The following is a 15,322-nucleotide window of genomic DNA, read 5'->3' on the forward strand; positions in this document are numbered from 1 at the left end:
GAAGAGGGGAACAAGATTGCTGGGCTCCCCAGGATAAAGTCAGAGGTGAGACAAGTGAGTAAGAAGGGGGGAGTCTAGCAGGAAAATGTGAGTTTTAGATATGTTATAATGCTCTATTCACCCTGAAAACAACACTGCATCACTTGTTAATAAGAAATGTATTAGAGTAAGTAGATGCTCCTGGTACAAGGCAAGGTTACTCAGAGTAGTAATCCATTTAAATTTAAAACGTTAGGGAGATAACCTGAGTCCTTCTGGTCAGCTCTGGGCCCAAACTGCAGGACTCTGAGAGGCTGTGCCTCTCCCCCTCTCCCCTTTGACCAGTTTCTGTGGCAACCCCAGGCACCACCCAGCGCCATCTGCACCCTCTATCTGAGGGTGGGGTACTGTGCCATCCTGAAACCATGCCCAGTCCATTGTGGTTCATAGGTCACCCAGAGGGGTGTAGAGATATGTAAAGCCATACGGATTTTATATCTACCTCTTACAGAGAGAGAGCTATAAAACATGTTGAACCATATATGGCTTTATATGTTTGGTTACATATGTCTATACTGGGTTGGCTAAAAGTTCGTTTGGGTTTTTCTGTAAAGTCTTTTTCTAAAAAACTAAAAATGAACTTTTTGGCCAACTCAACGTCTATAAAATAAATGGTTTTCCATATCTATTAAGGGATTACATGTATTTGAAAGGTTTCATATATCTGAAAGGCAATATATAGGTTTTTAAAATTCATATATTGTAAATTTATTTACATTTATATAAATTATATATAATATAGTGCATATAAAATTAAAAACATATATATTTGTAAGTACAAATATAAAGTAAGCATAATTATCAGAGAGAATTCTGACCTCAGAGAAGACCCTTTAACCAAGATCCTTGGATATAGCATAACTACAAAAGCAAATTTTCATGAAAAAACTTATGGACATCTTGTATTTCTCCCGTGCAGTTTGAAATGATTAAGATGGTGAATTTTTTAAAGTGGAAAAAAATGTCTTTTAACAGCGGATTGGTTTGAATCAGGATACAAACATATTTCCCACATTGGATCATTTCTTCTAACTATCTATAACCGTCTCCTCCCTTTTAGCAACTGCTTGTTGTAGTAACTGGATCAGTGTCTTGTAGAATGTTTCATGTTCTAGTTTGTCTGAAGGCTCTCTTGTGGCCGTGTTTAACTTGTTCCTATGAACTGGAAGTTAGTGTAGGTTTGATTGACCCAGGTTCCCCTCTTTGGACAAGCACACGGTATCCGAAGCGCTGTGTGGTTGGTATTGCATCACTGCAGATGGCAGCCTTCGTCTGACTACTCTACTTTGAGTGATTTTGACTTTGGTCTGAATGCAGAGTCATGCTCTCCTGTGTCTGCTGTGACTTTCCGAGGTCCTGAGGGAACTCAGACCAGGTGACAAGTAGGGATGAAATTGGACAAGTTTCCACCTCCAATCTTTTGGGTCAAATTGCGGCTCCGAGACATCCTTGGTGCAGTTGACAAAGCTCTCTGTCTTCTAGGTCCTGCCCGCCCAGCCAGCCACATCCTCTTCTTTTATGTTCCAACCCCACTGCCTGCTTCCAGTCTTTCACACTGTTCCACTTTGGGCCCCTCATACCTGCTGTTCCTCTCTCTGGAATCCTCTTTCTCCCTTTCACAACCAAGCTAAGCTTTACCTTAGAGACACTTGGCCTTCGTAGATGTTTTGGTACATGAAACAGCCTGGCATTTAGAGTTGCTCCGGTGGGGTGAGTGGCACCAAGGAACTGAATCCTATGCCCGATCTGAAATAAATGAATATCCTGAAGACTTAAGGCAAGTCCAGAAGCTGCAAACAGGAGTCGGGAGGCAGCACTCTGCTTGGGAAGGGCCAGGGGCTCTCAGCAGAAGGCTGAGTGGTTGTTGGACTCAGTGCAGATCTTCAGGAGCGTGAGAACCTCAGTTGAGGTCAGCTGATAGATTTGTAGGGGTGACTCAAGATGTCACTCACGATCCGTCTGGATACTTCTGTTACTCGAGTCCTAGCTCACCCTGCTCACTGCACGATAGCCAATGAATCCGAGAGATGAGGTGTTGAGGCAAGGAAGAGACTTTATCTGGAAAGCCAGCTGGCTGAGAAGATGGCAGACTAGCACCTCAAAATAGCCATCTTATCAGGGTCAGGATGCTAGTTTCTCTTACAGATCAGAGACGGGGGGAAGGTGAGGAAGCAAAGCAAAAAGGCCATTAATCTTGGAAACATCTCTTAGAATGGCAAGCCTCAGGCAGGGGATGTGTTCATTTTCCCCTTCCTGCCATCCACAGGTGGACAGGGCTCTGAACAAAGGCACTTTAGCTTGACCGTCAGGCAGAGGGGCAGGATTCTCTGAAGGAAGCTGTGAAGTATGATTATAATAACAAAAGCAATGAAAAGCAAGTCCAAGAAACAGTTACAACATGCAGTCAGAGCTGACTTCTTCCCCGAAACACTTGCTCCTTTACTGTCTCCTGCCTCCCTCTTCCCTGCATCTCCCCTGTTACTTCCTATCTCTATTACATCTGTCTTCTCTACCTCCTTGCCACCCATGTTTTCCTATATCACTTTCTCATCATAAATCCTGCCACACAGAGGGCAACAAGAAAGGGCATCCCAATGTCTGACTCAAGACATGGCGCTTTCAGTACTGAAGAGAGGCAGTGAAGTTTTGCCCAGAGGCACATAGAAAGAGCTGGGAACGCAGAGGATGTGGTCGGAGAGCCCAGGTTCCCCCAGCCCTCTCTCACTACCATCTTCTCTGTAGCTATAAACCAGTGTTCTTCCCTGCCCTCTGGGTAATGGAGAGCTGCTGCTGAGTATGTATTGCATCTGTTCAGTAAGTTGGGGTTCCCAGGTGGTGCTAACAATAAAGAACCCTCGTGCCAATGCAGGAGACGTAAGAGATATGGGTTCGATCCCGTGTGGGTTGGGAAGATCCCCTGGAGGAGGAAATGGCAACCCACTCCAGTACTCCTGCCTGGGGAATCCCATGGACAGAGGAGCCTGTGGGCTATAGTGCATGGGGTCACAAAGAGTCAGATACAACGGAACTGACTTAGCATGCACACACAGCACACAGAACTCTCTTCCAGATCAAATATGATAATGCATGTAGAGTACCTAGCGTGCATCAAAGAATTGGTGACAGCTATAACCCCAAAACTGGGTGATGCTAGGTATTTCCCAGGACAATGATTTCCAACCATCACAATTTTTAAAACATGATCAGACGCCAGTGTTCTCCTCTTGTTGGAAACCTCCTATGAATTATTTAACCCTCAGATGGATAGAGTACCCTTAGGGAGAGTTTAGAAATTAAATACAATGAAAGCCAACATAGATTGGCATTGTTACTAGCCCGTTTTGCAGATACTGAAACAGAGGCACAGAGAGGTTGAGTGAGTTGCCTGTGGTCACACTTCTAGTGGGTGGGAGAAAGCAGGATTCCAACTCAAACATCCTTTTTTTTTTTTTTTAATTAAGATACACTTTACATATCATAAAGTTCACCCTTTTAAAATATCCAGTCAATGGTCTTTGGTATACTGGAAGGTGTAAGTAATCATCATCATTCTCTAATTCCAGATTACTTCCTCACTTCAAAAGGACATCTCATAGCCCTTGGCAATCCATCCCCCTCTTCCCCAGGGCCTGGCAATCACTAATCTACTTTTTGTCTCTATGGATTTGCCTGTTATGGATATTTCACAAGAATGGAATCATTCAGTATAGGTGCTTTGTGACTGGCTTCTTTCAGCTACTTTTCAAGGTTTATTTGCTTTGTAGGAATGTATTGCTATTTCATTTCTTTTTATGGCTGAATAATATTCCATCGTATGGGCATACATACCTATTCATCTGTTCATTAGTTGATGAACATTTGGGTTGTTTTCACTTTTTTTTGGCTCTTATGACTAATGCTGCTCTAAACATTCATGTACAATGAGCCCAGACATTGCACTTTTAGGGGCCAAGGGCCTAACCTTGCCCTTGACTGTCTCCTTGTGCAGACTGGAGACTCTTGGGAAGTGCCCTGCCTGTGACCTTTGGGGAAGTTATATGCAGTGAAATTTTCCCAGGGTGGGCTTGATGTCTATCTCATGGCTCTCTAATCTCGCAGTGGACATGACATTTGTTGCTTTTTTGATACTACAGAATAACATGCAGTTGACACTTCTTTTGTTATCATAAAAGATCCTTCATTGAACAGATATCTATTGAGAGTCTTCTATGTGCCTGGTTAAGAACTGGGGACGTGGCACCTACAAATGAACATGACTGCCTGATGGAAGTTGCCGTCCAATGGGGAGCAGGTATTGATTGATCAGTTACAAATGGTAAAAAGCACGTGACGAGCAGAGGGTACACAGAGAACGGACACTGGGGTGTCTTGCCAGGTGAGTGACCTTAGGAAGAGGTGGGGAGAGACTGTGCCAAGCAGTGCAGCCCAAACCCAGACATCACGAGGCATTTCACACTGAAACCCAGGCACTTTCTTCCCCCTTCACCCATGTCTCTGGTCTCAGTCTAGCAAATGCAGGAAGTGGAAGTCCAATTTTCTGTCTCTTCTGAGTAGTCCTCTGTCATGGCTGCTGAGTGACCTGTGCCCCTCCCCTCTTTACTGCTGGCTCCTGGGGCCCCCACCCACAATGATGCCACACACACTCCCCCCACCCCACCTCGGAAGTCACAGACAAGGTCCCTATGGTAGGATGTGTGCCCGCCAGAGACGTCAGGCTGAGCAAACCGTATTTGTCAGGACTGGCCTATCCATGCGTGATTCAGACTTGACCCTTTGGGACCTGTGCCAAGACCTGGGCCCAGAGCACTCTGACTTCAGGGGTCCCCACCCCACAGCCTAGCAAATGGATTAAATTGCCCCCCTAGGCCACATCACATATTCTGTCACTGTCACTTGATGAGCTGAAACACAGTGCACCAACCGACCTGAGGTTATATTTGTATAGCTTTTTATTAATTTGATTTTGCTCTTTTTAGATTCTGGATTTAGTAAAAGTCTTTTTTCAGGCCTCAAACACTTTGCAGGACCTTTTAAATCTTATAGATCCAACCCCTCTTTATCATGAGCTGCAGGTAATTCAAGGGTCAACCTTTCTAATCATCTTCTTTTTATCATGACATCACCCCCTCCACTTACACAGAGACCTTTTCACCTTCCCTCTACTCAAAATGCCAGGGGTCCTCCATTTAATTTTAGGGGCATCTCAGCTTCCATCCCAGGATCTGCCCTCTTCTCCCTGTGGATGCTGTGCTTACTTGCTCAGTTGTGTCTGATCTTTGCCACCCCATGGACTGTAGCCCACCATGGATACACGCCCTAAACTCAGTGGTTGGGTCTTCAGGAGACCCCGAGAAAAGGTTGGCTTTCCACCTTGACACTCAGTGATGCCCCAGGACACAGGGGGTCTCACAGCACTACCTAGATCAGGCCTGGCCCTCCAGGGTGGCACACCCTTAGGATCTCCCCTCTCCCTTGCTGTGACTGGCAGACACTCTAGATTCTTCTTCCTGCTGTCTTATTCTTACACATGCACATGCATACACACACATCATTCTTATTAATAGAAGCAGTCTTCTACACACTCCCTTCTTAGTTTGCAAGGTTATCTCTCTGGTGACATTTTACAAAGTGGTGTTAGTTTCTTTCTTTCATCTCCTGTCTCCTTGTATGACCCTTTGGGCCTGCTGGGAATAAGAACAGGCCCCATAGCTAAGCCTCCTGTCCAGCAACTCAGAGACCAGAGCAGAGTTCTGCCAGGAAGCGCCCAGGGTGGTCCTCCGCTGGATGGGGCCTGGGCTGAGGAGCCTGAGGTTTGCAGGGCATCTTGCTGCGTCCACCTCCACACACTTCCTTCAGTCTTCCTCTAGAAGCGCTGTTCTTGCAAAGAAACTGCGGCAGTCCCACCTGCCTTGGAGGGTGGACTCTGACTCACTCTGCTCCCCTTGAGACCATCAGGGTCTCTGTGCCACCTTGACGGACACACACTAGGCTGCTCTCCTTTCCTGGCTCTGATCACTGTGAGTGGGAAACCCTGCTGGCACTTTTCTCCCTGGGATGTTGCAATGAATTTGCGATTTGGCTGGGTTCCTGGGACCAGGTTGTGCTTGCACCACCCCTTCCATGCCATTTCTTGGGGCTTCTTCTCTTTTCCTGAGTCCCAACGTGCTTCCTGAGCCCACGAGGCTAGGTTAGGACGGGCCCTTGCGTGCCAGTTCAGCTGTGCGTGAGTAGTCCTGGGCGAGTCTGTTTGAGTTCTGTTAGGAACCACCTCTCACTTGGAAAGCCTACCTCCCACACCCGTCATCTTTGGACTCCCTCTACTCAGCAGTAAATCAGGCAGTGCTAACATGAAAATCAAGAGCCAGGTCACACCCTGGACTGATGCGTGGCAGAGCTGGAAGTCAGTCCCGGCTTTCTGACTCATACTCCAGGGCACTCACCGTGTGCTAGCTCCCGTGGGGACGTGAGCACATGCAGTAGAACACCAAAAGAACACCGACTCTTTTGGGAGAGGAAGCTGGTCAGTGACAGTATAATCTGTAATCGTTTAAATCTATAAGCTGTCACTTGCAAAAAAAAAAAAAAAGTAAAACAGTGTCACTCTTCTCTTTTCTTGTTTGTTTGTTTTGGGAAATGCAGGTATTTTTCTTTAATATGCTATTTATCCTAACCCAGAATGGACTTATTATCTTAAATCAGTTAATGAGGAGGCATTTTTTAAAGTGATTTTAATTTCTAAAACAAATCATTTTGTTGGTGTTGTTCAGTCACCAAGTCTTTTCCAACTCTTTCTGACCCCATGGACTGTGGCAAGACAGGCTGCTCTGTCCTCACTGACTCCCGGAGTTTGCTCAGATTCATGTTATTGAGTTGGTAATACTATCTAACAGATCACTTGGGTAGACGTTACCCCCACGGGGCTTCCCAGGTGGCACAGTGGTAAAGAATCTGCCTGCCAATGCAGGAGATGTGTTTTCGACTCCTGGGTCAGGAGGATCCCCTGGAGAAGGAAATGGCACCCCACTCCTGTGTTCTTGCCTGGGAAATCCCATGGACAGAGCAGCCTGGTGAGCTACATACAGCCCATGAGGTCACAAAAGATTCAGATAGAGCTTAGCAACTAAATGACGACAATAACAACAACGTCCTTATAAAAAGGGTAAATCATCAGAGGCTAGAAGGGAACCTGGAGCAGACCATTCCTGAAAGCCTCCAGAAGAAATCCACCTGGCCCATGCCCTGATCTCAGGCATTCAGTCTCCAGAACCCTGGTAATACATTTCTGCAGTTTAGGCCACCTGCCGTGCAGTCTTTGCTTCAGGGGCCCTCATTAGTGGGAAATTCCCTAAGCCAATGGGAAATTGTTTTCTAAGCCAAGAAGTGTTCTGTGGTGTCTGGGATCCAACGCTAGAGACACAGCTTTGTTTCAAATGCTGGCTGGTTGAGTCACCATCAAATCCCTGTCACCTGCTACTTTCCCTTTGTTTTATATTTCTACATTTTCCCACTTTCTCTCTTGCCTCTTTTATTCCTCCTATCCTCTTTCCATTTGCAGTGCACGACTTGGAACTTTCACTCCTTGAGATTTTATCTTAAAATTAGTTAATTATTAGGCTGCCTTGGGTCTTAATTACAGAATGCAGGATCTTTGTTGCACACACTCTCTAGTAGTGGCAGACAGGCCCAGTTGCTCCATGGCATGCCATCTGGACAAACCTAGACAGTGTATTAAAAAGCAAAGGTATCACTTTGCTGACAAAGATCCGTCTAGTCAAAGCTGTGGTTTTTCTAGTAGTCATGTACAGATGTGAGAGTTGGGCCATAAAGAAGGCTGAGCGCCAAAGAATTGATGTTTTTGAATTGTGGTGCTGGATAAGACTTGGACTGCAAGGAGATCAAACCAGTCAATCTTAAAGGAAATCAGTCCTGAATATTCACTGGAAGGACTGATGCTGAAGCTGAAGCTCCAATATTTTGGCCCCCTGATGGAAAGAGCCAACTCATTGGCAAAGACCCTGATGCAGGGAAAGATTGAAGGCAAGAGGAGAAGGGGGCAGCAGAGGATGAGATGGTTGGATGGCATCACCAACTCAATGGACATGAATTTGAGCAAACTCCGGGAGATAGTAGAGGACAGAGGAGCCTGATGTGCTACAGTCTGTGAAGTCGCAAAGAGTAGGACAAAACTTAGTGACTGAGAAACAATATTAACAAAGTTATCTGGAATCCTTGTTCCCCAACCAGGGCTCAGGCTGTGGATCCCTGCATTGCCAGGCAGACTCCCAACCCCTAGACCACTAGGGAAGTCCCCCTTTGAGACAATTTGAGGATTTGCTTTTGCCCAGCAGAAGGCTTCTCGGTTCATCCACACAGAACCTGGCTGCCTGATCAGAGCCAGAGGAAGTCCCTCTGAGGGACCTGCCCTGGTGCCCACATTCTCGGATTAGTGGATTAACTCGCTAATACTAGATTAGCCTCTGTGGCAGACGCAGTAATTCAGGTGCAGAGAAGTGGGTTGTGCTGCTGGAGGGGGCAGTGTGGGGAGGGGGAGGCGGCAGACTTCAGAATTTCTGTTCTTAACCACAGTCAGAGTGGGCGTCGTGGTCTTTGAGCACATATCTGTTAGGATTATTTTTTAAAATAATTTTATTTATTTACTTTTGGCTGTGCTGCTGTCTTCATTGCTGCGGGCCTTTTTATCTCTAGTTGTGGCAAGTGGGGGCTCCTCTCTTGTGTTCCGCCAGCTTCTCATCGCGGAGGTTTCTCTTGTTGCAGAGTGTGGGCTGTAGGACATGAAGGCTTCAGAGTTGTGGGACGTGGGACCTTCCCGGGCCAGGGATCAAACCCCGGTCTCCTGCACTGGCAGATGGACGCTTGACTACGGAGCCAGCAGGGAAGCCCCCTGTTGGGATTCTTTTTGTCTTCTGGTATAACAGAGGGCCCCCAGGCACAGTGGTGAGACCAGGAGAAGTGGGGTGGGAGGTAGGTCAGACTCCTCTGTGCCAGGGCAGCTTTCTGCGTCCCCCCTTGAATCCAGTCATCACTATGGTATCCAGGTAACCAGGATTTGGAGTGACCAGTTCTGCTGTGTCGTTTCCAACCCTGAACTTGGCATCTGTTCACGCTGCATTTCGGAATGAGAAAAGTTGACCACTGGGGAAGCCCTGATAGATATTTGTCCATGGACATGGTCACGGATGATGCAGAATCTGGGGTGGGGGCTGCTCAGGATGAAGGGCTGAAGCCAGACCCTGGGACCCTCCAAGTTGCCCCCCAGTGGGAGAGGGACAGACCCATTGTTGGGGATGCAGAGAAAAATAAAAATAAATAGAGAGGCTCAGGTGAACGCTGGTAAGGGGCCTGGTCATTGCAAGTTAGCCATGTGCTTGAAAATGGTTAAATATTAATTTAGATTCCTTCATGTAACAGGGCAGTTCAGGGCAAGGAGAGGTAGGCTGGGTCTGTGAAGGGCAGGGATTTGTTGAGGGAAAAAAAAAAAAAAATTCTCCCAGAGCTTGGCAGTTTCAAGCCTGTAAATTGTTCTTGTTGATACCTGCCCACCCTCCAGCATGGCGTGCCTTCTTCGGAAAGTTTCTGTGGCGGTTTTCTTCTTGGCATTTTGGGGCTTGGCCCTGGGGGACAGGCTGCTGGTGGTCCCTCAGGATGGAAGCCACTGGCTCAGCATGAGGGACATCGTGGAGCGTCTCAGTGAAAAAGGGCATGAGATCATGGTGGTGGTGCCCGAGGTCAATCTGCTCCTCCAAGAGTCCAGGTACTACACAAGGAAAATCCACCCAGTGCCCTACGACCAGGAAGAGATGGAAGCCCGTTACCGCTCCTTCGGGAAACACCACTTTTCTCCACGCTGGCTGGTGACTGCCCCCGTGGTGGAGTATAGGAACAACATGATTGTCATCAATATGTACTTTACCAACTGTCAGAGTCTCCTGAGGCACTCGGACACCCTGCGGTTCCTCCGGGAGACCAAGTTCGACGCCCTGTTCACAGACCCGGCCTTACCTTGCGGGGTGATCCTGGCCGAGTACCTGAACCTGCCCTCCGTGTACCTCTTCAGGGGCTTCCCCTGCGCCCTGGAGAACACGTTCACCAGGACCCCGAGCCCCTTGTCCTACGTCCCCAGGTACTACACTCAGTTCTCGGACCGGATGACCTTCCTCCAAAGGGTGGGCAACTTCCTGGCGAACTACCTGGAGAACATTCTGCTCTACTTGCTGTATTCCAAGTATGAAGACCTGGCGGGGGAGGTCCTTGGGAGACAGGTGCACTTGCCGGCCTTGTATCGGAAGGCCTCCATTTGGCTGTTAAGATACGACTTTGTGTTCGAGTATCCCAGACCAGTCATGCCCAACACGGTCCTCATCGGAGGGTCCAGCTGCAAGAAACAGGGCGCCCTGTCTCAGGTGAGTGGCTGGCTTTCTTTCGGGTGGCAGCGTGTCTTCCGGGCAGATGTGGTTCTGATGTGTTCTGTCTTCCCTTGAGCATGTGGCTCTGGGGAGAGCTGCCTGAGGAGGAGAGGACAGGCTGAGGTTTTGGATGATGCTATGGCCTGGAAGGAACACAGAGGTGGTGCGTGGCAACAGCGAGAGATATCTTGAGCGAGGTTGTCTGGGGGCACGCACAGAATCCTCAAATGAGCCTGAGAAGTTTCCAGTGTAAACCCTCTGCTTGTCTGTTGAGGAAACAGGTGAGGCTGGACCAGGAGGACACAGAGCTAAGAGGCTTATTTGTTGCTGTTGTTTAGTTGATAAGTTGTGTCTGACTCTTTGCCACCCCGTGGTCTGCAACCTGCCAGGCTCCTCTGTCCATGCTGGCCCAGGTCAGAATACCTTCTCCCTGTGGCTGAGTCCCTTTGCTGTCCACCTGAAACTACCACAACTTTGTTAATCAGCTATACTGCAATATAAAATAAAAAGTGAAAAAAAAAAAAAGTACATTCTCCCATCTCTGGGCACTGCCTTTTCCCTGGACCCTAAACCAGGAGTCAACACAGGATAGCTAGTGGACAGAATCTGCCCAGAGCTAAGAATGGTTTTACATTTTTTTTTTTTGAAAGGATGTTATAAACCTCAACAAAGAGTGTGTGACAGCAATGTGTGGGGTGTGCTGAGCCTACATATTTACTATTTGACTCTTTACAGAAAAGGTGTGTTGACCTCTGACCTATGGCAAGTGTCCCTAGGTGCCCTCTTGACGTGTGCAGAAAGAGAGCCCAGAGCTACTTTGGAAAAGAAAAACTTGTGAGTTTCGTGAGATCGTTTGGTTTTGCTTTAATATTTACAACGTGGAAAGACTTCTGATCACTTGTTCACACCGGAATTCTCTTTTAAAATGAATTTTTTTTTTGTCAGAAAGAAACCCTGAAATAAATCCCAAAGGCCTCACCACCCTTCTTGAACATCTGCTGATTACTTTAATATGCTGGACAGTTGGCAGCAGCTATGGGAGCAGGGCCAGGGGCTGATGAGCTTAACTAGACTGGTTTCAGGAAGCACAGAGCATGAACTAGAAATTCGGGGTTCTGGGAAATTTTAATTAAGACATTAATAAGCAAAAATGTACTAAGAAACATTTGGCATAAGAAGGGAAGAAAACAGTGTTTTTGTTACCTATCATTTTATTTTTGCAAAAAAAAAAAAAAAGAGTTGTATTCAGTTATATTGAAAAGCCAGACTGTAGTGGGTGTACTTTCTGAGCCCCGTGAATCTTTACCTGGTGCTTGACTTACATTTATGTGTGAATTGCAATCCCATTTCATAATAAAGAACATTCTGTACTACAATACATAATTATCAACTTACATTTGTAAATTGCTGGAGGTTCAGTTCAGTTCAGCTCAGTTCAGTCTCTCAGTCATCTCCGACTCTTTGTGACACCATGGATTGCAGCACTCCAGGTCTCCCTGTCCATTCCCAACTCCTGGAGTTTACTCAACTCATGTCCATTGAGTGGGTGATGCCATCCAACCATCTCATCCTCTGCTGGCCCCTTCTCCTCCTGCCTTCAATCTTTCCTAGCATCAGGGTCTTTTCCAATGAGTCAGTTCTCTAATCAGGTGGCCAGAGTATTGGAGTTTCCGCTTCAGCATCAGTGAAGTTGATTCATTCACCTTCCATGAATGAATCCATTCATTCACCTTCCATGAATGAATCCATTCATTCACCTTCCATGAATGAATCATTCATTCATTCACCTTCCAATGAATATTCAGGACTGATTTCCTTTAGGATGGACTGGTTGGATCTCCTTGTTGTCCAAGAGACTCTCAAGAGTCTTCTCCAACATCACAATTCAAAAGCATCAATGCTTCGGTGCTTAGCTTTCTTTATAGTCCAACTCTCACATCCATATATGACTACTGGAAAAACCATAGTTTTGACTAGATGGACCTTTGTTGGCAAAGTAATGTCTCTGATTTTTAATAAACTGTCTAGGTTGGTCATAACTTTTCTTCCGAGGAGCAAGCGTCTTTTCATTTCATGGCTGCAGTCACCATGTGCAATGATTTTGGAGCACCCCCCAAAAATGCCTGTCACTGTTTTCCCATCTATTTGCCATGAAGTGATGGAACCAAATGCCATGATCTTAGTTTTCTGAATATTGAGCTTTAAGCCAACTTTTTCACTCTCCTCTTTCACTTTCATCAAGAGGCTCTTTAGTTCTTCTTTGCTTTCTGCCATAAGGGTGGTGTCATCTGCATATCTGAGGTTATTGATATTTTCCCCAGCAATCTTGATTTCAGCTTGTGCTTCATCCAGCCCAGCATTTCTCATGATGTACTCTGCACATAAGTTAAATGAGCAGGGTGACAATATACAGCCTTGACGTACTCCTTTTCCTATTTGGAACCAGTCTGTTATTCCATGTCCAGTTCTAACTGTTGCTTCCTGATCTGCATACAGGTGTCTCAGGAGGCAGGTCAGATGGTCTGGTATTCCCATCCCTTTCAGAATTTTCCACAGTTTGTGGTGGTCCACACAGTCAAAGGCTTTGGCATAGTCAATAAAGCAGAAGTAGATGTTTTTCTGGAGCTCTCTTACTTTTTCGATGATCCAGTGGATGTTGGCAATTTAATCTCTGGTTCCTCTGTCTTTTCGAAATCCAGCTTGAACATCTGGAAGTTCTCGGTTAGTGTGCTGTTGAAGCCTAACTTGGAGAATTTTGAGCATTACTTTACTAGCATGTGAGATGAGTGTAATTGTGCAGTAGTATAGTTTAAGCACTCTTTTGCATTGCCTTTCTTTGGGATTGGAATGAAAACTGACCTTTTCCAGTCCTGTGGCCACTGCTGAGTTTTCCAAATTTGCTAGCATATTTAGTGCAGCACTTTCACAGCATCATCTTTTAGGATTTGAAATAGCTCAACTGGAATTCCATCACCTCCACTAGTTTTGTTTGTAGTGATGCTTGCTAAGGCCCACTTGCCTTCACATTCCAGGATGTCTATCTCTAGGTGAGTGATCACACCATCGTGATTATTTGGGTTGAGAAGATATTTTTTGCATAGTTCTTCTGTGTATTCTTGCCACCTCTTCTTAATATCTTCAGCTTCTGCTAGATCCATACCATTTCTGTCCTTTATTGTGCCCAGAAATCAAAATGGAGTTTCTTTTGACAAATGATCAAACCATTTCAACGCCATGGAAAAATGTGCACTTCGGAGTGATGTTTTGGAAGTCTATAGCGCTGGTGGCCAACGACCTCGTGAATGTACTAAATTGCACAGAACTGTTTTCTTTAAATGGTTAGTTTTGTTAGGTGACTTCAGCTAAATAAATTATTTAAAAAGAAGGTACGTATAGATCAGAAAGAATAAAGGCTTGGTTTATAGCTAAAAAGAAATTTAAAATCTCTAGGATTTTCCTGGTGGTCCTGTGGTTAAAAGTCTGCCTTGCAATGTAGGGAACATGGGTTCGATCCCCGGTCGGGGAAGGTCCCACATGCTGTGGGGCAACTAAGCCCATGTGCCTCGACTATGGAGCCCACTCTCCCTAGAGCTGTGCTCTCCAACAGGAGAGGCCACCGCGACGAGAAGCTCACGCATGGCAACTAGCGAGTAGCCCCCACTCTCTGCAACTAAAGAAAGCCTGCTCACAGAATTGAAGACCTGCTACAGCCAGAAGTAATAAATGAACAAAAAATATTAAAAAAAATAAAAACCCCAAACACTCCTTAGCAGGCTAGTCATGTGATTAGGCAATACAAAAACACAATACAAATGGCTAATAAAAGTTTGAAAACACACTTGAGTTCAGAAATAATGCAAGAATTCAAATGAATAAATAACTACATTACACTTGCTTATCAAATCAGCAAGCATTTTTATAGGTAACTGTTGGCCTAGCTGAAAATAAATACTCCTGTATTGCTTTCAAAAATGGGTCAAGTCTTTTGCAAACCAGAGCTGGCTGATCATTCCTTGCATAAAGCTACAATTCATGATCTAGGAAAGGGCTCAGGGTAACTGGGGACCCCCAGCCTTGCCACATGGGAGAGCAGGGGATTGATTTCCCTCCCCAGTTGCCCATGTTGGTGCGACTCTGACCACAGTCCCTAGGGCCTCCTCTGCCCAAGGAGGGACTCAGCCACCTCTGAGGGCTTCCCCTTTGTTTCTGCCAAGATGCTTCGGAGAAGCCCAAGGTCATCTGGCAGATGGTTCCCAGGGGGCAGCCCCAGGTGTTCTGAAGCCATGTGTCCTGTCCCTGCCCAGGGCCTCGGCTCCACCCTCGCACACCTCGACATCTGGCCCCAGAGCAATTCTGCTGCTGGAACATTTCCTCAGGTGCCTTCCCCTCTGTCCATGGAGGCTGTGATCCCAACCACCTTCTGGAACGCCGTCTCTCTTGTTCCTTCATGTTTCTTAGCTGAGACCAGTCTATCCCATGGCTAACGTCTTTTCCTTTTGGGAGTCTCAGGTCAAATGCCTCCATCTTAGAGAAGACTTTAGTCTTACATTTCATTATTAGAAGGGCCATGGGAGGGACTTCCCTTGGTTGTCCAGTGGGTAAGACTCTGCACTCTCTGTGTAATGCAGGGGTTGTGGGTTCAATCCCTGGCCGGGGAACTAGATCCCACATGCATGCTGAAACTAAGATCCCATGCAACCAAAATAAATAAAAGCCACTGACGTGTTTTCTTAGAACAAAGGAAGGTGGAGATCAATCCTAGTGTCTTCCACTTGCAATTCAGAGAGCTGCTCAGAGCTTGGAAAAGTGAAAGTTGCTCAGTCATGTCTGACTCTTTGCTACTTTATGGACTATACAGT

General features: G+C 46.3%; 2 protein-coding genes across 3 annotated transcripts in view; both read left to right on the top strand.

Moving 5' to 3' along the window:
- The window catches only part of LOC133041636 (UDP-glucuronosyltransferase 1A1-like), a 146,661-nt gene that overhangs the window by 2,147 nt on the left and 129,192 nt on the right, over positions 1–15,322 (top strand). The gene's annotated exons all lie outside the window — the stretch shown is intronic.
- On the top strand, positions 1,103–11,839 carry LOC133041639 (UDP-glucuronosyltransferase 1-6-like). Of its 2 annotated transcripts, XM_061122521.1 has the most exons (5): positions 1,103–4,330; positions 9,608–10,460; positions 10,540–10,744; positions 11,199–11,297; positions 11,409–11,839. In XM_061122521.1, exons 1-3 carry the CDS (start codon positions 4,320–4,322, stop codon positions 10,564–10,566), a joined length of 891 nt encoding a protein of 296 aa, XP_060978504.1. In that variant the 5' UTR covers positions 1,103–4,319; the 3' UTR covers positions 10,567–10,744; positions 11,199–11,297; positions 11,409–11,839. The 2 variants fall into 2 exon arrangements, with proteins under 2 accessions (XP_060978504.1, XP_060978505.1); XM_061122522.1 differs by lacking the exon at positions 10,540–10,744 and having other exon boundaries at positions 1,104–4,330.

Source organism: Dama dama, chromosome 20, assembly GCF_033118175.1.
Source record: "Dama dama isolate Ldn47 chromosome 20, ASM3311817v1, whole genome shotgun sequence".
In the NCBI taxonomy this organism is placed as follows: Eukaryota; Metazoa; Chordata; class Mammalia; order Artiodactyla; family Cervidae; genus Dama; species Dama dama.